Raw genomic sequence first — 21,773 nt, 5'->3', positions numbered from 1 at the left:
GGGCAGCAGGGGTGGTGAGGGCTTGTGGAGGGGCCCTTGTCCACAGCACCTGCAAGCACGAGGGGAGCAAGGGGGTTCTGCAGGGCGCGCCCGCCGGTGGCCCCCATCCCCCGCGGCGTAACTGCCTCGCGCCAGGGCGCAGTTCGAGCTCGTCTGGGCTATTATTTCTTTGCGGGGCAGCCTGCTCTCCCTGCCCCGCGGCACCCAGAGTGGGTCCCGGGGCTCCAAGGCTCGGCGATCTCTGGGCGGCTTAGGGTGCCCGGCGGCCGGGGGCGCGCCAGCACAGCGCCGCCCTGGCCCAGCTCGGCCCCGCGCCCCGCCGTCCTCCGGGATGGCTCCCGGCAAGCCGGAGCCTTACGCAACCGGGAGGGCCGTGCGCGCCCGGACCGGTCTTGCGGGGGGCGGGCTCCGCTTCCGGGCCGGGGCCGGGGGCGGGCGCGGGCAGGGCAGGGAGGGAGCGCTGCGCGAACACACAGCGAGGGCTCGGAGCCGACCCGCCAGGTGGGCCTCGCACTAGGACGCTCCCGGTCCCTCTCCTCCCCACCCCGCCTCGGCCGCGCCGCCCCGCCCCCAACGCCCCGCGGCTTCCCGCCCCCCGGCCGCCGGCCCCGCCCCGCCGTCTGCGCAGGCCCCGCCCCGTCCCGCGACCCACAGGGCCTGGGCCCGAAGGTCGAGCAGCTGCGAGTGGGGCTTCCCTCGCCCGCCCCGGGCCCCCCGGGCCACTTCCTGCTAAAAGAGCCCAGACCCACCAGCCCGTGGGCTTCCGTGGCGCGTCCACCTCCGAAAGACCTGTTCCGGGCCCGGGGCTTTCGGCCGCAGCCCGGGGCACTGGGAACCGGGTAATGAGGGGCCTTAGGTCTGGCTTCCCCACCTACCCCGCTCTGGCCGCCCCTCAGGCAGCCGTCGGAGCTGGGTCTGCAGCTCCCGCTCTGCCCGGGGCCCCTTCTGGACCGGAACCCCCATCGTCTCCCCACCCCAGCTCTGCCCCGGCTGCCAACCCGTGGATGACCCCAGGCCTGGGGCCTGATCCGCAGTCTCTGTGCAGTTCTGCCAGGACTGCCGGCCGAAGAGTCGCTGCTGGACGCCAGCCCCCTCATCATGGGCGGCCCCGAGGGGCGTTTCCATTTTGCCGTGGACCGCGGAGGCACCTTCACGGATGTCTTTGCCCAGTGCCCCGGGGGGCACGTGAGGGTCTTGAAGCTGCTCTCAGAGGACCCTGCCAACTATGTAGACGCACCGACCGAGGGCATCCGCCGCATCCTGGAGCAGGTGGCCAGGGCAGGGCGGCGGGCTGGGGTGGGCCCTGGGACCAGAGGCGCGACACTAACCATGTGCTTCCCAGGAGGGGGGCGTGCCGTTGCCCCGGGACCGGCCGCTGGACACCAGTCGCATTGCCAGCATCCGCATGGGCACCACGGTGGCCACCAATGCGTTGCTGGAGCGGCGGGGGGAGCGGGTGGCACTGCTGGTGACACGTGGCTTCCGAGACCTGCTGCACGTGGGCACTCAGGCCCGGGAGGACCTCTTCGATCTGGTGAGCTCACCCACCCCAGCTGGTGCTGGGTCCAGCTGCCCCTGGTTTCCCAGGGACGCCGTGGCCCCTCGGGGAGGGCAGTCCTCGAAGGGTCTGTGCCGGCCCAAGGCCACCAGCTGATAGGCAGAGGGGAGGTTCCAGCACCCCCAGCAGGCACGGTGTCCCCCAAGCCCTCAGAGTGTCACAGGTAGTCCTGTTCCTGCCTGCCGCCATGCCCTGTCCTGGATTCCGGGCGTGGAGCGACCCAAGACAAACTGATCTGGGGTAAGGGGTAGGAGCGCTCCCTCCCGACCCTCCCCCACTGGCCCTGCTGCATTCCCAGAGGGAGCTGCCCTTGTGGGGGTGGGGCAGTTGGCTGCACTCAGGTGCCTGGGGCAGAGAGCTGCCCCCTGGGTGGGCCTTGCTGGGGCCCGCCCTGTCTGACTAGGTCTCCTGGGCCTGTTCACTGGCCTGTTGGGACACATCCCCTCGCCTGCACTGCCCCGCCCACGCAGGACCCCAGCAAGGACCCTCAGGCCTGGGCCTTCTCTGAGCCTCTGCCTGCCCCCAGGCCGTGCCCATGCCTGAGGTACTGTATGAAGAGGTGCTGGAGGTGGACGAGCGCGTGGTGCTGTATCGCGGGGAGCCGGGCGCAGGGACACCTGTCAAAGGTGCGGTGCCTGGGGTGTCGGGGTGTGGGGGCAGCAGGCCCTCCCGGGCCTTTGACCGGGTGGTAACGGGCTTCCTGGCAGGACGCACAGGGGACCTGCTGGAGGTGCAACAGCCCGTGGACCTCGGGGGTCTGCGAGGGAAGCTGGAGGGGCTCCTGTCCCGAGGCATCCGCAGCCTGGCCGTCGTGCTCATGCACTCCTACGCGTGAGTGCGGGCTGGCCAGGGGCTCTGGGTGGTGGGCGGGAGGCTGTGGGCAGGAGGACCACTGGGTCGTTGTGACAGGTGGGCCCAGCACGAGCAGCAGGTGGGCGCGCTGGCCCAGGAGCTGGGCTTCACACACGTGTCACTGTCCTCGGAGGCCATGCCCATGGTTCGCATCGTGCCTCGGGGGCACACGGCCTGTGCTGACGCCTACCTGACACCCACCATACAGCGTTACGTGCAGGGCTTCCGCCGCGGCTTCCAGGGCCAGCTCAAGGTGAGGCGCCTGTGACTGCCTTCTCCCAGCCACCCCCACCATGTGCCCGCCCAGCCCCTCACTGTCCAGCTGCTTGCCCCCAGGACGTGCAGGTGCTGTTCATGCGCTCTGATGGTGGCCTGGCACCCATGGACTCCTTCAGCGGCTCCCGCGCTGTGCTGTCTGGACCTGCTGGGGGTGTGGTGGGCTATGCAGCCACCACCTACCGGGTGGAGGGCGGCCAGCCCGTCATCGGCTTTGACATGGGAGGTATGAAGGCTGAGGGTGGGGTCAGGAGTCTTGCCCGTAGGACCAGACGATGCCGGGCATCCAGGTCCGTGAGTTGACTCCTCATACCCCTTGCCCCACCAGGCACATCCACCGACGTGAGCCGCTATGCTGGGGAGTTTGAGCATGTCTTTGAGGCCAGCACAGCTGGTGTCACCCTCCAGGCCCCCCAGCTGGACATCAACACAGTGGCAGCTGGTGGGGGCTCCCGCCTCTTCTTTAGGTCAGCCCCTGCACCTGGGCTGGGGCCCCCTAGCCCTGCTTCCCAACACACCTCTAAGTCCAGTCCTCCCTCTCCCAGGTCCGGCCTCTTTGTGGTGGGGCCTGAGTCTGCAGGAGCCCATCCTGGCCCTGCCTGCTACCGTAAAGGTAAGAACTGGGATCTGCCCCACCAGGCCCCTTCCCATGCTGCCCAGCCCCACCCCACCCCTTCGGCCCTGCTCCTGCTGCCTAGTACTGGACCCCGTCTCCAGCCCCCAACCCCCACACCGTGCACACCTCCCAGGGGGTCCTGTGACAGTGACGGATGCTAATCTGGTTCTGGGACGCCTACTGCCTGCCTCCTTCCCCTGCATTTTTGGGCCGGGAGAGGACCAGCCACTGTCCCCTGAAGCCTCCCGAAAGGCCTTGGAGGCTGTGGCTACTGAGGTCAACAGCTTCCTGACTAACGGGCCTTGCCCGGCCTCTCCGCTGAGCCTGGAGGAGGTAGCCATGGGGTTCGTGCGTGTGGCCAACGAGGCCATGTGCCGGCCCATCCGTGCGCTCACGCAGGTACGCCTGCCCTGCCCTCTCCTTTGCCTGCCCTGCCCTACAGCCCTGCTCCCCACACCCACACCTCCCACTCAGTCAACCGAACGGCGGTGGGGGGGGGGCGGTCGGGGGCCAGACAGGGTAGGGTATGCCCACTGCCCCCTCTTCTGGCTTCCCAGGCACGAGGCCATGACCCCTCAGCCCACGTACTGGCTTGCTTTGGGGGAGCTGGTGGGCAGCATGCTTGTGCCATCGCCCGGGCCCTGGGCATGGACACTGTGCACATTCACAGGTATGTGTGGGAGTGGCCCCCGTGTGCTAGGCTGGGGGGCTGGCTTCGGGAGGCACCCCCACATTGCCGAGGCCCCTGTCCCGCAGGCACAGCGGGCTGCTGTCGGCACTGGGGCTGGCCCTGGCAGACGTGGTGCACGAGGCGCAGGAGCCATGCTCCTTGCCTTACGCGCCTGAGACCTTCGTGCAGCTGGACCAGAGGCTGAGCCGCCTGGAGGAGCAGTGTGTGGACGCCCTGCGGACCCAGGGCTTTCCCAGGTGCGGCTCAAGGGGCTGGGTGAGCTTGGCCACGCAGAGGGCTTGCAGCAGCCCAGCCACCCCCAGTTGGATTTACCGCCTGATTTCCCAGACGGTGCTGGGGCCCCTGCAGTGGGCAGTGGTCAAGGAGGGCTGGACTCCTGCGTGCCTGGGGAGGCAGGACAGGAGTCCTCTCGGGGGCCCCGTGTGAGTGCCCCTCCTGCCCCACTGCCGCAGGTCCCAGATCAGCACTGAGAGCTTCCTGCATCTGCGCTACCAGGGCACCGACTGTGCGCTGATGGTGTCTGCCCACCGGCACCCGGCCACTGCCCGCTCGCCCCGGGCCGGAGACTTTGGGGCAGCCTTTGTGGAGAGGTACGCGAACTCCGTGTCCTGGGAGCGCTGGTGGGGGGCCTGCCAGCCCGGCCACCTTGCCCTGAGAGTCCTCTCGGGGCCGGTGGACATACAGGTACATGAGGGAGTTTGGCTTCGTCATCCCCGAGCGGCCAGTGGTGGTAGACGACGTGCGTGTGAGGGGCACTGGCCGCAGTGGCCTTCGCCTTGAAGATGTCCCCAGAGCTCAGACTGGGCCTCCCCGGGTAGACAAGGTGGGTGGCTCTGGCTCTGCCTGCCCACCCACAGCCACAGGGACATGGGGACAGGTGTGGATGGGGAGACCCAGGGAGGGAGCTGGGCCTAGGAACCTGACTCCTCTTACACCCTCCTCAGATGACCCAGTGCTACTTTGAGGGGGGGTACCAGGAAACCCCCGTATACCTGTTGGGAGAGCTGGGCTACGGGCACAAGCTTCAGGGGCCCTGCCTCATCATTGACAGCAACAGGTGGGCTGAGGCCTGGCTGGGGGCGGCCATGGGAGTGAGGGCTGGGGCCACAGCTGCCAGGGCACGGGTGAGCTCAGGGGTCCTGGTGGAGGGTTCTCTGCCCAAGGCTACAGGAATATGAAGGACTCCGGGGTCCCTTATGGTTGGTGTGTCCCCCTGCCTGGGGATGCGGGGTCCCTATTTGGGATGCGGGCTCTGGCTTGGTGCCTGCAGCCTCTTGCACCCCTACCCTCAGCACCATCCTGGTGGAGCCAGGCTGCCAGGCCGAGGTGACTGAGACGGGGGACATCCGCATCTCTGTGGGGGCAGAGGCCCCAAGCACGGTGGGCGCCCAGCTTGACCCCATCCACCTGTCCATCTTCTCACACCGCTTCATGAGCATTGCTGGTGAGTGGCCCTGCCCCCTGCGGGGTGGGGGGGCTTGCGTACCGGGCAGGCAGAGGCACAGGCCCTGTGGCTGGCGGCGGGGCTGTGCGGAGAGAGGCGGAGTGTGACCCAGGGGAAGGGTGCACAGCGTGGCCCTGGCGCTGGGATGGCCAGCCCCCTGCACCAGCGGGCCTTGGGCAGTGCGCGTACCTGACTCCTACCGGCAGCCATGGGATCTGCGGGCGGGAAACAGGCTCGGCACAGCGAACCCGTCTGTGCAGGGTCGGGCCGGGGGCCTGCTGGGGGCCCTGAGTCCTGTGCCTCAGCGCCAGCTTCTTACTGTGCTGGGCAAGCTGGAGGCTCGGTGTGGGGTTCCAGGTCCTTGGTGAGGCTCCAGGCGGGGATGGAGGGGAAGGGGGTGCCCCTCCCCCAGCCAAGGCCTGGCCTGGCTCCGGCCTCACTGTGTGCAGGTGAGCCACCACCGCCCTTGGGGCCTTGAAGGCAGCGGGTCCCGCCTCTTCGTAGTCTAGGGCTGTGCTGTGGGTGGGGTGGGGCCAGCGGGTGCCTGGTCACTCTGTGCCCCCAGAGCAGATGGGCCGCATCCTGCAGCGCACAGCCATCTCCACCAACATCAAGGAGCGTCTGGACTTCTCCTGCGCCCTCTTTGGGCCGGACGGGGGGCTGGTGTCCAACGCCCCCCACATCCCTGTGCACCTGGGCGCCATGCAGGAGACCGTGCAGTTCCAGGTTTGGCGGGTCCCCTGTCTGCTTCCCCTACCCCGCCCCTCACCTCCGCCATTCCAACTCGGGACCGTCTCCTGGCTTCAGATCCAGCAGTTGGGGGCTGACCTGCACCCTGGCGACGTGCTGCTGAGCAACCACCCCAGCGCCGGGGGCAGCCACCTGCCAGACCTGACTGTCATCACACCGGTGAGCGCCTCTGCCCGCTGTCTCTGGGGGGCAAGGGTGGCTGGCCCAGCTGACAGTTGCTCTCCACCGCCAGGTGTTTTGGCCAGGTCAGGCTCGGCCTGTGTTCTATGTGGCTAGCCGCGGGCATCATGCAGACATCGGGGGCATCACACCAGGCTCCATGCCCCCCCACTCCACCACACTGCAGCAGGAGGGCGCTGTCTTTCTGTCTTTCAAACTCGTCCAGGGGGGAGTATTCCAGGAGGAGGGTGAGTGGAGGTGGGGTCGGGGCGATGGCGAGGAAGGGAGGAGGATTCGGTGGGCTGGCACACATGGCTGCTCCTTACAGCAAGGCCAGGGGGGCACTGGGACACAGCCTACTGGCCCGGGCCCGCCTTGAGCCTGGGGGAGCCAGCTGGCGACCCCACAGTGATTGCAGATCATCTCTCAGAGATGACCAGAGGAGCTGAGGCAAACTCTACCTGGGCCCAGGAAGGCCTCAGTGATTTTGGGGGTGGGGAACTGGCCAGGACACCGGTGGCATGGGGCAGGGAGAGGAGCCGTTGCAAGGTAGGCAGCTGCTCGTGGTGGTGACGGTCTGCATTGTGTTTGCACTGGGTCTGGGGGCTTCAGAGAAGCAGTGAGGATGGGGGCCAGGGACACAGGCTCTTAGAGAACTTTCTTGGTTTTGGGTCTGAGTCATTGGGTAGTGGGGTGGCCACGAAGGGCTTCAGTGGGCCTGCACCGGTCTGCCTACACACCATGAAAGCCTTCAGCCTATGTGCTGAGTGAATGGGGGGGTTGGAGGGTGGCCCAGAGGCCAGGCTGAGTGGGGTGGGGGGCGGCTGTGGTTGCCCTGCATGATGCTGACCCCCGAGCTGGGCAGCAGAAGTGGGGGTAGGGACTGCTGTCTTGGAGATCAAGGTTAGCCTTTGATGGGATTTGGGGGTGGGGGTGAGGAGTCAAGTTTGGATGGTGAGAGGACGGAGGGAGGCTCTGGCACCGAGCTCAGAGCAGCTGCAGGGAAGTTGGGGCTGAAGTTGCAGTGTGGTCCAGGAGACAGGGGCAGTGGAAAATTCAGAGCTGGTGTGAGGCTGCAGGGGCCTGGGAGCCCAGGGGGCATCCCAGAGTGAGGGTAGGTAGCGTGGGCAGGATGGAGCGTTGGGTAACAGAGCCGCAGGCTGCTGTGGGTGCTGAAGACACAAACAGAATGACCCAGGCCTGGCCGCTCCCTTGGTCAGGGTGGACGGAGCAGAGGGCAAGGGGCAGGGATCATGGGAGGGACATGTGCAGGCGCGTGACAGAGGACGCGGTGCCCAGGGAGCCTGAGAGAGTACTGTGACCCAGACTAGGGAGAGAGGCTTTCCCTCAGTCTTTGGGGCTTTCTGGGGCTTGCCAGGGTGTAGAGGCCTAGTTCAGATTTGTTTGGGGGGGGGGGTAGGAGGCACAGAGAGCCAGCTGATGGCCTTTCACAGCAGTTGAGAGAGGGCCCTGGGGGCAGTGTGATTGGGGGAGGGTCAAGGGAAGTGGTGTGAGAGGGGAGGGAAGCCCAGAAAGGGCAGGAGGGAGTGGGGCAGGAGGTGGGGAGGTGGGGCAGGAGGAATTCACTGGCGGGAGCAGAGTTTGCTGAGGGAAGGACCCCCCCCCCCCCGCCCCGGGGAACCTCCCAGCTCCTGTGAGGTCACAGGCAGAGCTATCTGTCCTAGTCTAGGGTGCCCTGGGGGGCTGGAGTGTGCGAAGGAGAAGGTTGAGCAGGTGGGAGGAGGCTGGGGGTTTTTGGAGTGCTGGGGGAGTCAGCAGGGTTGTGGGGGAGCCAGTGAAGGGCCAACATGGGGTGCCCCACACGGTGCCCAGCAGAGGTGAAGTAGGTGGGGAGCAGGGCACCAGGCAGCCCCAGGGGCCCAGGGTGGCTCAGTGGTGACCTCCTCCATCCAGCGGTAACTGAGGCCCTGCGGGCTCCAGGCAAGATTCCTGGCTGTAGCGGGACTCGGAACCTGCACGACAACCTGTCGGACCTCCGTGCGCAGGTGGCAGCCAACCAGAAGGGCATCCAGCTGGTGGGAGAGCTCATTGGGCAGTACGGCCTGGATGTGGTGCAGGCCTACATGGGCCATATTCAGGTGGGCCGAGGGGGCAGGAGCAGGGGGGCAGCTCTGTGCCTGCCCCCAGGCAGCTGGGTGGGGAGGTGGGGAGCACCCGCCCCACCTGGTCGGCGGCATGGCTGCCGGGTGAACATGCTGTCTGCCAGGCAAACGCTGAGCTGGCCGTGCGGGACATGCTGCGGGCCTTTGGAACCTCGCGGCAGGCCCGAGGCCTGCCCCTGGAGGTGTCGGCAGAGGACCACATGGACGACGGTTCCCCCATCCGACTCCGCGTGCAGATCAACCTGAGTCAGGTCAGGCTGCAGCGGCAGGGCTGAGGGCATCGAGGCGTGGCCGCCCGGCTGCTGATGACCTCTCCCCCCTCCCTCCCGTGGGCAGGGCAGCGCAGTATTTGACTTCAGCGGCACCGGGCCTGAAGTGTTTGGCAACCTCAACGCACCGCGGGCCATCACGCTGTCAGCCCTCATCTACTCCCTGCGCTGTCTGGTGGGCCGAGACATCCCGCTCAACCAGGTGCACGGGGGCGGACCGTGTCACCCTGAATGATCCTGGGGGCCGGTCAGCCCGACCACGGACTGGTCCTGGGGTGCTGGTGGTAGGGGCAGGTGTATTCCCCAGCTGCGCTGAGAGCCGGCCCCTCCCCCCCAGGGCTGCCTGGCGCCGGTGCGCGTTGTGATTCCTAGGGGCTCCATCTTGGACCCATCCCCCGAAGCGGCCGTGGTGGGCGGCAACGTGCTGACGTCACAGCGCGTGGTGGACGTCATCCTAGGGGCCTTCGGGGCCTGTGCGGCCTCGCAGGTGCGGCGGCTGGGTGGGCATGCTCGTGCATGTTGGGGTGGGGGGTGTCCCTCCAGCCCAGAGCCAATGCCGCTTGCCCCTGGCAGGGCTGCATGAACAATGTGACCCTGGGCAATGCCCACATGGGCTACTACGAGACGGTGGCGGGCGGTGCGGGCGCGGGCCCCGGCTGGCACGGGCGCAGCGGCGTGCACAGCCACATGACCAACACGCGCATCACCGACCCCGAGATCCTGGAGAGCAGGTGAGCGGCGAGGGCCGGGCCGGGCCGGGGGCACGGGAGCCCGGGCGGGCGGCGCTGAGCCCCTGGCCCGCGCAGGTACCCGGTCATCGTGCGCCGCTTCGAGCTGAGGCTAGGGTCCGGGGGCCGCGGCCGCTTCCGGGGCGGCGACGGCGTCGTCCGCGAGCTGCTCTTCCGCGAGGAGGCGCTGCTGTCTGTGCTGACCGAGCGCCGCGCCTTCCGGCCCTACGGCCTCCACGGTGAGCAGCCGCGATCCCCTGCGGCCGGGGGACCTCCGGTCTCCCCACCAACCTCCTCCGCCTCTCCCATCCCGGCCTCCTGGGCTCCGCCCACCTCGCCTCTTCTCGCAGGGGGCGAGCCCGGCGCCCGTGGCCTAAACCTTTTGATCCGCAAGGACGGCCGGACGGTGAATCTGGGGGGGAAGACGTCGGTGCCCGTGTACCCCGGGGTAAGGGTCGAGCTCTGTCCTCTCTCATTCCCGCCCGCCCCTGTTGATCGGCATTCCACAGAGGGTGAGCAGAGTTGCAAAGATGACCAGACGCGTAGTTTAATTTGGTTTCTGAGGGGAAGAGGGCGCGCAGTGGGCCTCCGCGGTCCAGTGGGCCCCGTGGACACGCTGCCCCAGGGGCAGGGGAATGGGACCGCAGCGGGAGGCGGCGTGCGGGGAGGGCATGCCCGCCCTGAGCCTGCCCCTCTGTTCCACAGGACGTGTTCTGCCTCCACACACCAGGCGGTGGGGGCTACGGGGACCCGGATGACCCCGCCCCGCAGCCGCAGGGGTCGCCCCAGCAGCCCCCGGCCTTCCCTGAGCGCGGCAGCGTCTATGAGTACCGCAGAGCCCAGGAGGCGGTGTGAGGGAGGGCCCCCACAATAAACAGCTCTTAAGTCGCCCTGTCCCCGCGGCAACTGGCCAGGCTCACGCTCTGCGTCCGTGTCCGTCTTTCCACCCGGCCTCGCAACTGTCGCCAGCGTGCGCGTGCCGGCAGGGCGCGGACACTCGGAGCCGAAGTCCCACGGCCAGGTGGTCTGTGAGCCCCGCCAGGGCGGTGCTGAAGGTCACCTGCTCCACCTCCTGGGGGCAGGAGTCAGGGGTTGAGGGGTCGCCCCAGCTCCAGCCGGCCCTGCGCCCGGAATTCCGGCACTTACTGGGCTCAGCGGGCCTCCGGCCACTCCCCGGTACATGACGTAGTCTACGCGCCGACCCCTCCAGGGCTTAGCCCGGGGGCCTCCGCCGCCGGGAGGGCCTGCCAGGTAGCGGCGGCGCCCTTCCTCCTGCTCCAGGGCCCTGAGGACGGGCGGTGTTACCGCGGCCAGCGCTCCCCTCCGTCCTGGGCGGTGCCTGACCCCCAGGGCGCCACTCACCTCCGCAGCATCTCTGGGGAGCAGGCCACCGAGCAGCGCAGGGTGGAAGTGCTCAGCATCGTGCCTGGGGGAGGGCGGGGAGGGCGGTCATCGGGGGGAGCCGCGGCCCCGGAGCCCTCCCAAGGACAGCTCCCCGCCCGGGCGCCGTACCCAGGGCCCAGGGCTGCTCCCGGCGAGTGCCCAGCCGGCAGGGGTCCCGGAACTGGCTGAAGAGCTCGTGCTCCTGCTCTTTAGCTTGGTCTGCGGGGAGAGGCCAACGCTCGGTGGGCGGGGCCAGGCCGCCCAGCCCCGCCCCTTCGCAGCCTGCCCCTCACCTAAACAGCAGTTGTCGAAGTTGAGGTCACCCAGAAGCACGCTGAAGGCCACGGCCTCGCCACTCTGGCGGCTCTCGGCTTCAAACTGCTCGATCCAGTCCAGTAGAACCGTCAGCTGTTTACAGCGCAAGGGCCCGTCCCCTGCGGGGGTGGGGGAGGAAGTCTGAGCCCAGATGCGCACCCCCTCCCCCGCCCCGCCCCGATCTGCGAGCCCACCAGGGCACTCCACCCAGCTCCCGGTGCTCCGGGCAGTGAACAAACAGTGGGGGAAGCGGAGATGCAGACGAGGGTTGGGACCTGCCGGCGCCAGGATGAGAGGCGAGGCTGCTTGCCCACGTGCTGACCATCCCGTCCGCGGGGCTCACCGCTCGGCGCATGCAAATGTGTGCAGTGCAGGAAGCCCACGATGCGCCGCCCGTCCAGGAAGCCCACCTGCGCCTGCAACACCGTGGACGGCCCCAGCAACTCTCGCCAGTTTGGCCCCACGCCCAGCCCTCTCCCCAGCCAGGTAGCGCCGCGGCCGGTGGGCCTGTACCTGTGCGGAAAGCAGTCCCTTGGAGGCCAGCGCGTCCTCGCGACGTGCGTGGGGGAAGGATCGGAAGGCGGCGCGCAGCAGCGGGTAACGCGAGACCAGCAGCAGCCCGCTGCCGAGCAGCTTGAGGTAAGGCCCGGGCTGCAGGCCGAAGGAGCCTACGTCGTACAGCACCGGGCCCAGATTGGGCGCTAGGTGGCCGAGGAGGCGGCGCGCCGCGCGCAGGTCGAACACCTCCTGCAGGCACACGAAGTCCAGACCTGCCGGCACCGCGGCCGTCAGCACCCCATCCGGCGTCCCCTGCCCTGGCGAACTGCAGCCCGTAGTCCCATAGCGCGAGGGCCGCAGGCCGGCGAGCAGCACGCCGCCCACAGCCTCGGCCCGCCGCTGGCTGTGCCGCAAGTTGTTGAAGCGCGCTAGCCCGTCGGGGAGCAGGCACAGGTTGGCGCTGAGGAAGCCAAAGCAGCGCGCGGGCTCAGCTGGGGGGCGCCAGGGCGCTGGGGGCGCCCAGCACTGCGGAGGGGGCCGGTAGCAGAAGGGGCGGCGCCAAGCCTGCAGGGGCAGCCAGAGCAGCAGGCCCGGCAGTGCCAGGGGCAGGCCGACCAGGAGCAGCAGCAGCAGCGCCGCCACGGCGCCCGCTGCTGCTCTCAGCGCTTTCCGGCAGTTCGGGCGCGCCACCGGCGCCCAGCAGCCCAGCAGCTGGTCCAGGGCCCAGTAAGCCGGAAAGAGCAGGGCTCGGGCCAGGCGGTGGAGGGCGTGCAATACAGGGTGCGGGAAAGGAGAGGGCCGTAGGGCACCGGGCGTTGGGGGCCAGTCGGGAGTGGATTGCATGGCGCGCGGGGCTTCTTGGCCTCGGGACGCCCGGGCGACTCAGTCGCTTCCGGCGTGCGAATCGATTTGTCGGTGAGTCCGCGGGAGCTGCAGGGGAGTCGCGGGTCAAGGCTACGTGGCGCAGTCTGTGCGCAGAGCCGGGAAGGTGCTGTGCTCCGGGACAGTGGGGGCGCAGGCGGAAACCAGCGCGCCCGGGAAGCCGCGCTCTCCTCACCCGCGCGGAGTCTTGGCGGCCGTTGGGGAGAACAAAAGGGAAAGCGAAAGAGACTCTGGTTTCGCAGCCACGCCTCAGATCTTCCTCGCCCCATCCCGCCCTCCCCCAAGGCTGCAGGGAGAACCCCTAGACCTGCCCGCGGGGGCCTGGGGTGCAGCTTGCACCAAGTGGAGAAAGATCCTTTTTAGCTGGTGAAGGGAGTGCGGCGCGTACTGTGTCCAGCTCCCTCCCTTCTCCCCGCAAGTCAGCGGCCTAATTGCCAGGGCCCTCCCGTTGCCCAGACTGCAGGGTCTACCCCACCCCCACCCGTCTGTCTGGGTTGCAGTGTCCAGCAACTGAGTTCAAAGACATCCCCAGAGGAGGGACGGGGGACTCCCAGCGGCCTAACCAGCGCTCCGCAGAGCTTCCCCCAGAGGCCTGACCCCCGTGGTGACGGCTCTGTGACCCTACCCCAAGGAGCTTCCAATCTGGGGGTAAGGGACCGTTGGTTGGGCTTTGTGCCGCCCCCCCCCCCCCCCGCCCCCGGGGCACGTGAGCCACGTGGAAACCAGCCCCCCATGGCGGGAGCCCTTTCGCACCTGCTCCGTTGGTTCCCCGGACTGTGCTGCCTCGGCTCCCTCAGGTGCTGCCTGGGCCCCCACCTTTCCAATCTGAGCTGTGAACCAGACCCCACAGCTGTCCTGGTTGCCTCTTAAATTGCCTTGTAGTTTGAGTCAGGGCTGCCATTAACCCTACTGGCAGGGAGCTGGAGGGGGGCTTCAGCCTCCCCCACTCCCAGTTCTGCAGGAATCCCTGAGCTCCTTTGGAAACCAAGAGCTGGTGCTGGCTGTGTTCCCTGTTCCTGGTGCATCTTGATGCCGGGCCTTCTCTCTGTAGCAGACAGAGCTATATTTCTATCTATAGATCTCGACTTATCTGTATGTGGAGTCCTTCCCTGCCATTCCCAGGGGTCTGGCTGGATCCCAGAAGTAGCAGGCCTGGGATGGGGGAGGGCAGAGAGGCAGGGAGCTCCTGCTCCCCCCCCCTGCCCAGCCCCCTCCTTCCCTGCATTCCCCGCTGGTTGCTGACCTGATTCCTCCTGCTGGTTCTCCAGGAGCTTCCTCTGCTGAGGTCCTCGTTCCCACCTCCTCAGCCCACCTTCTGCCTCCCATTGCAGCTCCAGCCTCCTTCCCTTCCTCAGACAGGTCCTCTCCTGTTCCCTTTGTGGGCCAGAGGCCACTCTGTGGGCTGCCCCCACTGCCCTTCTCTCGTCTCGCACACACACCCTCGAAAGGACTAGCATCCTGCCTACACTGCTTGGTTTCCTGCACTGTCCACAGGCCCTTCCCCCTCTGTCTACAGGTTACCCCTCCCGGTGTCCTGTCTTACAGCCCCCACCCCCACTCCACCCCTTTCCCATTTGGCCTTGCCCGGTCCCTGCAGCAGGTAGGTGCTGCCCTCTCCAGCTCAGCCTCAGAGCCCTGTGAAGCTGGCCTCTTCGTGCTGGGCCAGCAGTGCCTTAGGAATTGGCCACATCTCCCTGGGCTGCCCCTTGGCTCAGGTTTGGGTGAGGCTACTTTCTCCTGGTTCCCTCCCCTCCGTCTAACATCCTCTTGCCCTCAACAGAGGGTCCAAAGCCCTCCCTGCCCCCTCTCCTGCTTCGCTCCTCCCGCTCCTGGCCTAGTACGAGGGAAGGATTCCCATATCCACATCCTGTCTCCTCCCCACTTCTGCCTTGCACTCTGCACCCAGGCTTCAGCCCCAGGCACACCACTAAGGCTGCTGGCACCGAGCTTCTTGCTCTTCCCCTCCAAGTCTCCAAGTCTCGGGGGTTCCTGCTGCTCCCACTGCCAGGTGAGGGAAGCCTTGAGACCTTTGAACACACTCCCTTAGCCAAACTGCTGGCAAGCTTTGGCCTTGGGGCTTTCACCAAGAGCCCTGGGGTGGGCATGGAGCCCCAGAGCAGGCAGGGTTAAAGGGGTGCAGGGGAGTGGGGAGCTGGCCGGATACCCCAGAGGACACAGCACTACCCGAGTTCTGGCCCGGGCCCAGGGGCTAGCGTCTGTGGGAAGCTTTAATGGCTTTGCACCAGGGTGCACGGCGGGGTGGACCTGGGCTGGCGCGAGCCAGTGTCACCAGATGAACATGGGCTTGCCGTCGTCATGCGCTAGCTGGCTGAGGCAGGAGAGCAGCAGCAGCGCGTCGGTGAGCATGCTGGGGTGCACCGTCTCCACCAGCACGCGCTGCAGGAAATCCATGGTGTAGGAGCCGCCCTCGGACGCTGCCAGCTCCGGCCTCTCGCGCAGGATGCCGTAGGCATTCACCAGCTGCTCGGTCAGCGCCGGGTGCACCCGCCCGTTGTAGCCCAGGCTCTGCAGCCGGTTCATGATGCTCACGTAGCGCTGTGTGAGCGTCTGGCACAGCTCCTCGTCCAGCTTGTGGTCGCTGGGGTTCAGGGAAGCCTGCGGGGAGAGCCGCCATCAGGGTCCCTCCGCCCTGCACTGGCACGAAGGCGAGAGAGGGACAAATGTGGTGGAGGGGTGTGGCTGTGCGTGGGGGGGGGGTGCAGGGAGAGGTGTCCTGGAGGTCCTAGCGGGTTGAGCTGGAGGGGAGAGTTCCCCAGACCCCCTCCTTGTTGCCTGCTCCACCTGCCAGCAGGGACTTGGCTGAGCTGAGGCTAGGAAATGCTGACAGTGCATGGCTGGGAGTCTGGAGGTGAAGGAAAGAGGAGGGGTCCCTGATGGCCACGGGGGTGCCCGGCCCATACCACTCAGGGGCTTTCCCAGGCCCCCTCCTGGCTCCCTGCCCTGAGACCTCCGCCCTCTCTCCAGGTCCCCTCTCTGTCACGCTGAGCTCCATCTTCAACACCCAGCACCCACGCCCCTCCTTCAGAGAGGCCCTGTCCTCCCCTCGTGCTGAACTGACCACCCCAGGCCCTGAGCCAAGCACCCTCGGTCTCAGCACTGGGGGTCCTGCTGCTCCTGTGGTGACCCCTCCTGGTACCTGGGGTCTGGCAGCAACAGGTGGGTCTCCACCCACTTCTTTTTTTTTTTTTTTAAAGATTTTATTTATTTATTTGACAGAGATAGAGACAGCCAGCGAGAGAGGGAACACAAGCAGGGGGAGTGGGAGAGGAAGAAGCAGGCTCATAGCGGAGGAGCCTGATGTGGGGCTCGATCCCAGATCGCCGGGATCACGCCCTGAGCCGAAGGCAGACGCCTAACCGCTGTGCCACCCAGGCGCCCCTCCACCCACTTCTTCATTGCCTGTCCCCCCAGCCAGGCAGTGACTGCATCCCACAGCGTCTCACCAGGAAGCAGGAAGTCAGCGCCTCCTCTGCACTCCTGCCATTGCCTCTTGGGCATGTGACCTGCACATTCACTCAAGGCCCCCTGTGAAGGGCCCACACCCCGCTAAGGCTCTGCTGTAGCCATCTTGAAGTTCTTTATGATTTTGGACAAGGAGCCCTGTATTTTCATTTGCACTGAGTCCTGTGAATGATGTAGCTGTCAGAGGTGCAGCTGTGCCCAGACCCACGGGCTGACAGGTCTGAAGTAGTTGGAGGGGGTCTCTCCCTGCCTGAGCCCTCCCGCACTTCCCACTGCTCCACCTCTTGGGGCCTGATCTGGCCGTGCTCACCCCTTCCAACCATTCCCTGGGTGCCCACCAGCCTGGTTCTGAAGCCTCCAGAACCAGCTGCTCAGCCTCACCTTCTCCAGGAAAATCCTCTGTCCTCTCCTCTGGTCATGCGAACAGAGCATTGGACTCATGGCTGGGCTCAGCTAGGTGACCCCTGACCTCTGGGAGAGGCACCTAGGGCCCTATGCTCAGGACTTTGGGTGCACAGTCAACACTAGAACAAGCCTGTCTCCTTGATTCTAGGTTCCTCTTGGCCCCTAAGCCTTCTCCCTCCATTTGCCGGTTCCTGTGCCCACATCAGCCAGACTGCAGAGCTCGGCCAACATGTGTGGGTAAGCAGGTGAACCTGCAGGTCTCCATGCTGAATGGCGCAGAGCGTGGCGGGTCGATAGCTGTAAGTCTCGGCCCCCTGTGGGGATGTCAGGACCCATCGTCTGCTCACTCTGGGGCTGTGGCTGAGCTCCTGCTTTGTGCCACACTGGGTGCATGGAGCTCACTGCACCTACCCTGCCAGGGTGGTGGACAGCAGAGAGGGGCACGGGTCCATTTACACTGAGAGACAAGGCCAAGGCTGCCCCAAAGAGGTGACCCCTTGAGAGTGGAGGGGCAGGCGAGGGGAATGAGTGGGGAGGAGCAGGAAGGCACCCCATTGAAGCCAGGGAGCCATGGGCGTGAGTCCCTGCCGCACCTTGCAGGCACTGGGAAGCAGGCAGGGCTGAGCAGAGCAAGGCGGAGGGCTCTGTCCTAAAGGGTCCGAGATCTCTGGTCCATTGGCGCTGTGGCTTTAAAAGACCATGCTGACCATATAAGAGGATGGACAGAAGCTGGCAAGAGAGGGTGGGCGTCTTGTCCATCCTCCCACGGATGTTCTCAGCCCTCCCCTGTGCAGGGCACTGTAGCAGGTGATGGGATTCAAGCGTGAGCAGTCCTCTGAGTTCACAGGGGAGATAAGGCTTAGCAGGAGGACAGGACTGTGAGTGCTGCCACGGAGAGCAACCAGGCGGCCTGGGGGGCATTCTGGAGGGAGGGGACAGAGCTGATGTCTGATGGATGAGGACAACAGGGGCAAGGAACTTCCAGGACAAGGAACAGCATGCGTGGCATGGAAGGTGCCGGGAGGCAGAGCACAGAGCAAGGGGCCCCCACGGAGAGCCAGTTTCAATGGCCGCTCCTATCACCATACTGGATCTGAGCCTCAGTTTCCCTGCTATGACGCGCAGGAAACCAGACCTCCTGACAGCTGTTCTGAAGATGAAAAGAAATGTCTCTAGGGGGTGCTGAGCACAGTGTCTGTGCTGGTCTGCACCAACACAAGGGGCTCCCATTTCTACAGGTCACATCAGTGGGCTCTCACATTGAGCAGAATTGTGTTTCAAAGGAATAGAGGAGGGAGGGGCTTTCCCAGGAGGTTGGAGTTGGCCAGAGTATAGGTGGGTGTGTGGGGGGAGACAGCAAGGCCAACTGAGTGCCAGCTCTCACCCTCAAAGTCTCCTGCCCCTCATAGCATGTATCACCCCCTAAACCTCTAGCATGAATATTTATGGCTTTTCTTATTTACTGCAGGCCTCCGGGGAGTGGGTGAGCTCCTCGAGGGCAGAGACTGTCTATTTGGTATGAACTTGGCATGCACTGAATGCCCCATAATAGGAGTGAATGCCAGGGGACCGCGCTCCCGCCCCCCGGCAGCAAGGCCTGACGTCACTAAGCCCGAGCCAATGGGACGAGACCGAGACTGTGAGTTCTGCCCCTGGGCCGAGTCCCGGACCCCTGGACCCTGTTGCCGCTGGGGGTTGGACAGCAGGGTCCCACAGCCTGTGGGAGAAGTGGACACCTGGCTGCAGGTCTGTCACAGCAGCTGGGCATGTTCTCCGCAACAGTAGCGATGTTACGGACGTCGTAAATAACCGCAAACAGCATCTCAGGGCATTAAAACCCCCGGGGATGCAGAGTGGTTTAGGATCGGAATCAGAGCTTAAAAGGTGGCACAGCTGGGGGTGCCCTGGTGGCTCAGTCAGTTAGGCGTCTGCCTTCGGCTCAGGTCATGATCCCAGAGTCCTAGGATCGAGCCCCACATAGGGCTCCCTGCTCGGCGGGGAGCCTGCTTCTCCCTCTCCCTCTGCCTGCCCCTCTGCCTACTTGTGCTCTCCTTCTCTTTCTATCAAATAAATAAACAAAATCTTAAAAGAAAAAAAAGATGGCGCAGGTAACCGTGAACTTTTAAAGAAGATGGCCGGATTCCGTGGAGATTGTCCACGAGCCCTCATTCAGCAGTGGGGCTCTAGGAAAGCTTTTCAGCGGCCAACCCGCACAGCATTTGTGAAGCCAACGAGCCCGGTTTGGACACCAGGTTGGAGCCGGTTTAGTGGGTCTGGATAGAACTGAGGGATTCTAGCAACAGCCGATGCTGGGGTTCAACGTGCAGAAGCACAAGAGGTTCTGAGGAAGGACATAGAAATCTGGGCAAAGCGGGGGTGCGTGCTGATAGGAACCCGCAAACGGGCCACGGGGCGCGGGTGGCCTTGAGAGCAGGATGGTCTCTATGCTCCTCACGTGGCACCAGACCTCAGCCTGCAGCGGGCTCTGCAGAGGGCGAGCCAGGCGGTGTCTGCCGGCCCCGAAGGCGACTTCTGTGCGGGTGGGCTCCCGCAGACCCGCTTCTCAGGAGCTTGGGCGGCAAGGGTGTGGCCCTAGGCAGCACGGGTCATTGCCGATGGCAGGTGAGGGGCCGGTGGCTCTGGAATGGTGGCGGGGGAGCAGAATGGGCAGATGAGTGTTTGGTGAAGGCCACAGCACCCCCGGCCCGGGTCCCAAGACGGCAGCCGGGGCCCTGGCTGAGGGTGTCCAGCTCCTCGACTTCCCCAGATGCCGGAAGAAACCGCTGCTCTCACCTTCCTGCCTCCTCTCTAGGCCGCTTGGTGCCGTGACTGTTCGTTCCGCGGCCTAGGCCGTTATTCTCGCGCCGACCCCCACAGCGGTGGCCCCGCGTCTTCATCAGCTCCCGTCTCAACGGGCGTTCTCCAACAGTCGGGAACCCCTTCCACCATTTCCTACCCAACTTCACGTGGGAGCTCGACTTGTGCTTGTGATTAAATGTCTTCTTCGCCCCTTGCGCGTCGGATGTGACGTTTTAGACACATAACATTGTGCTTCTCCTCGTGGTTTGCCAGTGTTCAAACAGCCATGGCCGGTGTATGCTCGGGACACAGCAGTGGCGGCCCAGGTCCCCGGATGTGAGTCGGGGGTCGTCACACCAAACACGACCACAGCGGGCGCCGCATATGCGAGCCGCAGAAACGGCAGGTGCGTAGAACGACCGACACTGAAGGAAACTTCCCAGCAAAACTGCACCTTTGAACCAGGTTTGTCCTGGAACTTGACTCATGACCCTAAAATTCACGGTGAGGAGTGAAGGGCCCAAAGGAGCAGAGACAGTCCGGAAGAAGAGAGGTGCCCAGGCTGTCACTGTGCCGTGGGCTGGGGAGGGTCCGAGTGGCAGTCCCGAGAGCCCACACGTGTGGGCCCGGGCGGGAGGACCGAGGCAGGGCTGGGCAGCTCCCTTGCCCTCTACTGCTCTAGCCTTCAGTGAGACATGAGAAGTGCAAGCAATCAAGGAAAAAGTGGATAATTCTGATGACGCGACCAAAGGACACGCTAAGGAAGAGAAAAGGCAGGTGCGAGCCCGGGTACAAAGGGGCGCACTCGAACAGAAGTTAGGCCTGTGGATCGCACACCAGGTCTATGGTCTACTGGAAAGGACGCCTGAGAGAACGTGGCTGGGTGCACAGAGGGCTATTTCCCAAAGAAAGCCTAAACGGCCCACCTCCCCCACCCCGAGGCATGGGGTCCCACCCAGAGTTGGCGCATTGGTGGGGGAGGGGCACACATGCTGTCATTCTGGACAGCCACTTCTGGCATCCCGCCAAGCACAGCCCTTATCCCATGCCTGCTCCCCCTCCCATTGCCTTGGAGAGCTTCCCATGCATGGTGGCAAGGGAGACGTGCCCAAGCACCTTTGGGAAGCATTGTCCTCCGTGTCCCTCAACAGAAGCAGGCTCAGGGAATGGCATGCCAAGAATATACTGGAATGAGCCTGGGCCTGAGGCCCCTGGCCATGAGGCCATCAGCTGCTCAGAGGTTCTGGGACCTGCCCTTCCTGTGGCACCCCAGTGACCCTTGAGGGTACCAACGAGGTGGGGAAGACATCAGCTCTGCTAGTCTGGGGAGGGTCCCTGGTAGTGAGGGCTGGCCCTATGGAGGTCATCACAGTGGCAAAGGAGAAGAGTGCAAGCCTGACCACGCTCAGGACTTTCCCCTGCCCTGTCCCCTGGGGAGGCATGCGGCTAAGGGCACGGGCTCCTCATGCCAGACGCCCTGGCCGCTTGTACTGAACACCGTGCTTCCTTCATCCCAGGGGGGCCTCGGATCCTGGTGTGCTTGGCCAGGCTGGAGTGCGGGATCCCCCAGCAGCTCCTCCAAGGCCAGCATGCTCCCCGTCCCTGACAGGTGAAAGGAGCAGGCCCTCTGAGTGGGAGATGGGCCCCACATACCTGGATGATCTTCTCCGGAATGTTGGAGACAGTGAAGCCATAGAGACGCACACGCTCGGGGAAGATGCTGGACAGGATCCTACGGTCCAGCTGGAAGGCGATCTCCCCCACCAGCCTCTCCCAGGCTAGCTGCTTTGACTCTGGGGACAACAAGGGGTGGAAGGAGTGGTCGGTGGCCATGGTCAGCAGCCCAGGCTAGTGCCAGGGAGGTCTACAAGGCCATCAGGGGAGCCCCCGCCCCGTGCTGAACTTGTGTAACTGACCTCGGGGGCTCTCAGGGAACTTGCTGGTCTTTCGGTGGGCCAGCTTCCGTTCCAACTCGAGGATGCTTTTCCGAGAGGTCTCTGTGCCACGTGGGCCCCGGCTGTCGTTGACTGTAGCCGGGGAGGATGAAGTTCGGGGCGGGGAGTGGGGGTTTCGTGGAGGGGAGTGCGGGGTGGGCGAGGGCTGGGTGGGAGGGTGGTGTGCCCGGGTGGGAGATTGGGGGGGGCCCTGGGCAATGTGGGTGGTGCTCGAGGGGGTGTAGTTGGTGGTAGCTTGGGGGGCAGGAGTGGGGATAGGGACAAGGACTGTGGCAGTTGGAGAGACAGTTGGGGTGGTAGGGACAGATGCAGGAACTACTTGTCCCTGAGGGGCACTGGGCTGGGTCCGGGCATCTGAGCTGCTGTAGGAGAAGGTGGTCATGGGCCCAGGCGTGCCCCTGGTCCCGATAGGGGTGGAGGCCTGGATGGGTGAACCCACAAACGACATGCTGAAGGGCTCCAGGTCCTGGGTCGGCTGGGGATGCTCAGTGGAGATTGGGACTAGTGCCGCGGTGGGGCAGAAAGGAGAGAAGGAGGGTCAGGGCAGGACCAAGGACAGGCCTGGCGGGGGGAAAGGGGGCTGTTGT

General features: G+C 65.5%; 3 protein-coding genes and 1 long non-coding RNA gene across 5 annotated transcripts in view; 2 read left to right on the top strand and 2 right to left on the bottom strand.

Annotated features, from left to right (window-relative positions):
* Positions 1–626: 626 nt before the first annotated feature.
* On the top strand, positions 627–10,385 carry OPLAH (5-oxoprolinase, ATP-hydrolysing). Of its 2 annotated transcripts, none has more exons than XM_026488870.4 (27): positions 627–839; positions 1,046–1,269; positions 1,343–1,534; positions 2,085–2,184; positions 2,266–2,389; positions 2,468–2,663; positions 2,747–2,912; positions 3,015–3,153; positions 3,232–3,299; positions 3,436–3,701; positions 3,860–3,972; positions 4,059–4,229; positions 4,446–4,583; positions 4,678–4,816; positions 4,938–5,050; positions 5,286–5,437; positions 6,003–6,163; positions 6,245–6,346; positions 6,420–6,594; positions 8,261–8,445; positions 8,574–8,720; positions 8,806–8,940; positions 9,076–9,225; positions 9,312–9,469; positions 9,545–9,705; positions 9,817–9,914; positions 10,172–10,385. In XM_026488870.4, exons 2-27 carry the CDS (start codon positions 1,099–1,101, stop codon positions 10,319–10,321), a joined length of 3,870 nt encoding a protein of 1,289 aa, XP_026344655.1. In that variant the 5' UTR covers positions 627–839; positions 1,046–1,098; the 3' UTR covers positions 10,322–10,385. The 2 variants fall into 2 exon arrangements, with proteins under 2 accessions (XP_026344655.1, XP_044236144.1); XM_044380209.3 differs by having other exon boundaries at positions 636–839; positions 980–1,269.
* On the bottom strand, positions 10,383–12,763 carry LOC113247627 (sphingomyelin phosphodiesterase 5). The gene is made up of 7 exons (XM_026488872.4): positions 11,678–12,763; positions 11,508–11,580; positions 11,143–11,283; positions 10,979–11,068; positions 10,829–10,892; positions 10,613–10,751; positions 10,383–10,538 (listed from the first exon to the last, which is right to left on the bottom strand). The coding sequence occupies exons 1-7, from the start codon at positions 12,503–12,505 to the stop codon at positions 10,383–10,385; spliced, it is 1,491 nt and encodes a 496-aa protein (XP_026344657.2). The 5' UTR covers positions 12,506–12,763.
* LOC130543299 (uncharacterized) overlaps positions 10,956–21,773 on the top strand; it is a 24,654-nt gene continuing 13,836 nt past the window's right edge. The window contains exon 1 of the long non-coding RNA XR_008958542.1: positions 10,956–11,803. This is a non-coding gene — a long non-coding RNA (uncharacterized LOC130543299). The remainder of the gene's footprint in view (positions 11,804–21,773) is intronic.
* Positions 14,831–21,773, bottom strand: part of SPATC1 (spermatogenesis and centriole associated 1) — a 19,004-nt gene continuing 12,061 nt past the window's right edge. Inside the window, exons 3-5 of the mRNA XM_026488874.4 lie at positions 21,148–21,687; positions 20,885–21,024; positions 14,831–15,160 (exon numbers count right to left, since the gene is read on the bottom strand). Coding sequence (XP_026344659.3) covers positions 14,831–15,160; positions 20,885–21,024; positions 21,148–21,687 — 1,010 coding nt within the window. The remainder of the gene's footprint in view (positions 15,161–20,884; positions 21,025–21,147; positions 21,688–21,773) is intronic.

This window comes from Ursus arctos, unplaced genomic scaffold, assembly GCF_023065955.2.
Source record: "Ursus arctos isolate Adak ecotype North America unplaced genomic scaffold, UrsArc2.0 scaffold_104, whole genome shotgun sequence".
Lineage (NCBI taxonomy): Eukaryota > Metazoa > Chordata > Mammalia > Carnivora > Ursidae > Ursus > Ursus arctos.
Note: the sequence above shows the minus strand (reverse complement) of the source record. Positions and strands in the feature narration are given on the sequence as shown.